Source organism: Phascolarctos cinereus, unplaced genomic scaffold (assembly GCF_003287225.1).
Source record: "Phascolarctos cinereus isolate Bilbo 61053 unplaced genomic scaffold, phaCin_HiC Scaffold_5;HRSCAF=322, whole genome shotgun sequence".
Classification (NCBI taxonomy): Eukaryota; Metazoa; Chordata; class Mammalia; order Diprotodontia; family Phascolarctidae; genus Phascolarctos; species Phascolarctos cinereus.
The window spans coordinates 256218637-256220871 of record NW_027555958.1 but is presented as its reverse complement, the minus strand read 5'-3'; the positions used below and the strand labels follow the sequence as shown (position 1 = coordinate 256220871).

Genomic DNA, 2235 nt, shown 5'->3' with positions numbered 1-2235 from the left:
ATGATCATTGAAGTTTCTTGGGCTAAAAGACTGTTTCAGCCCATCTTTTTGTTGGTTCCGCTGTTCCAGAATTTGTTTCGGGGCTCTATTTTATTTTTGTTTAGAGACGAGTGTGGTAGAGTTGCAGTAGTTTACTGGTTACTCCACCATATTGGCTCCTAGAAATGTCTCTCCCTCGTATTTTCTTTGAACAATTATAGCAAGCTCTATATAAATGTTACTGCTGCTCCTGCAGCTGCTGTTGTTGTTAGGTTTCTTCTAGTGAACTACTAGAACCTTATGCCACACACTCCCTTTTGAATTTCCTTTCTCTCCTAAAACTCACTTTATAGGTAGTGCGCATGTATACTGTGTACAAGTACCTTTCATTCTAGTTTTTCCTGTAGGGTTACCATCTCCATTAGATGTAGTTTATTTGTCAATTAAAATTCCTTTATGTAGCTGCAGTGCATTAGAAATACCATGAATCAGAGGCAGCTAGGTGGCGCAGTGGATACAGCACTGGCCCTGAAGTCAGGAGGACCCGAGTTAAAATCCAGCCTCAGACCAACCACTTGACACTTGACCCTGGGCAAGTCACTTAACCCCAATTGCCTAGAAAAAAAAAAACACCATGAATTATCATATAGGTCAGCAAACATTTACTGACTAGATAAATTAATAGGTTCTTTTTACGACTGATAAATATCTATCTAGAAGTTGCTCTAGGACTTTTCATTTAAATACTTTTCTATAGTCTCTCCTTGCCTTGTCTCCTGCAAACCACCCCAAAACACAAATAAAATCTTTCTCCCCTCACCCAATTTTCCATGGCCAGATTAAAATTATATATAATAAAATGTATTACCTACTATATAATTACATATAATTATATTATATATTATTATATGTTATAGTTTTATATATAACACAATTATTATATATTAAGTATATATGTATGTATATTTTAATCTGGTGTGGAAAATTGGCCGAGGAGTGAAAGATTTTCTTCATGTTTGGGGGTGACGTATTTAAAGGAAAAGAGTCCTAGAGCAACATCTGAAGGCAAACAATGGGGCGCCATCTTACGGTCTAATAAGGAACAAAGAAATAAGCCTTTTTCATTTTCCAGCACGGACTTTTTCATGCTGCAAAGGGTTCTCCTAAAACCTTACAATTTTCTAATCTGGAACTGGGGAAACACTAATTATATTGAATTGTCATGCGAATAAAACACAAAGTTCTCCACAACCAAGACGACCGGCTAGGGGGAGAACGGAAGGTGGGGGGCGGGGAGAACGTAAAAATAACGACATTCCTAATAGGTTCTGGTTAAAAGGGGCGGAGAGAATAATTATCCAATTAAATTGACCAAATACCTCAATCTGGTGCCGGCAACGTTGAATTATCCAATCAGATTGCTCTTGCCTCTATAAATAAAGCAGAGCGCACTTCCACTTTCACTGTTCTGTACTTTTTTCTCTGATGCGTGCTTGCTATGGCTCGTACTAAGCAAACCGCCCGGAAATCCACTGGAGGGAAGGCGCCCCGTAAGCAGCTCGCTACGAAGGCTGCTCGTAAGAGCGCGCCGGCTACAGGCGGCGTGAAGAAGCCTCACCGCTACCGGCCCGGCACCGTGGCGCTGCGGGAGATCCGCCGCTACCAGAAGTCGACCGAGCTGCTGATCCGCAAGCTGCCTTTCCAGCGGCTGGTGCGCGAGATCGCGCAGGACTTCAAGACCGACCTGCGCTTCCAGAGCTCGGCCGTGATGGCCTTGCAGGAGGCCAGCGAAGCCTATCTGGTCGGGCTGTTCGAGGACACGAACCTGTGCGCCATCCACGCCAAGCGCGTGACCATCATGCCCAAGGACATCCAGCTGGCTCGCCGCATCCGCGGAGAAAGGGCTTAAATTGTAGTCCAAGGTCGCTGTTCATAACTTTTAAAAGGCTCTTTTCAGAGCCGCCTACTTTATTCTCAAAAAAGCTGTAATATTTTTCCTTATGCTAACATTTCTGGCAGTAATATTAACTGCATGTGGTGAAGCTCAAAGTGGAAATCTACATTGGCTTTCCCTTAGACGTTCTTGTAAGAGCAGTAAGCTATTAACCACGACCATACTACCCAAATAGCTCCTTTCTTTGTCCGCCAAGAAACCTTATCAAAAGACACCAATTCAAAACAGCAGCAGTTGGGCTGCAAAGCTAAAGTAATAAGTGACAGTTGGTGGAAGTAAGAGGCAGTCAGTGAGTCTTAACA

At 43.0% G+C, this 2235-nt stretch overlaps 1 protein-coding gene across 1 annotated transcript; it reads left to right on the top strand.

Moving 5' to 3' along the window:
* The first annotated feature begins 1302 nt into the window (after nt 1-1302).
* Nucleotides 1303-1945, top strand: LOC110194232 (histone H3). Its single transcript, XM_020966420.2, has one exon. It carries the CDS (start codon nt 1478-1480, stop codon nt 1886-1888), a length of 411 nt encoding a protein of 136 aa, XP_020822079.2. The 5' UTR covers nt 1303-1477; the 3' UTR covers nt 1889-1945.
* Nucleotides 1946-2235: the final 290 nt, after the last annotated feature.

Excerpts from the sequence above, each read along its gene's own strand:
- LOC110194232 (XM_020966420.2), top strand. The coding sequence starts at position 1,478 with ATGGCTCGTACTAAGCAAACCGCCCGGAAATCCACTGGAGGGAAGGCG.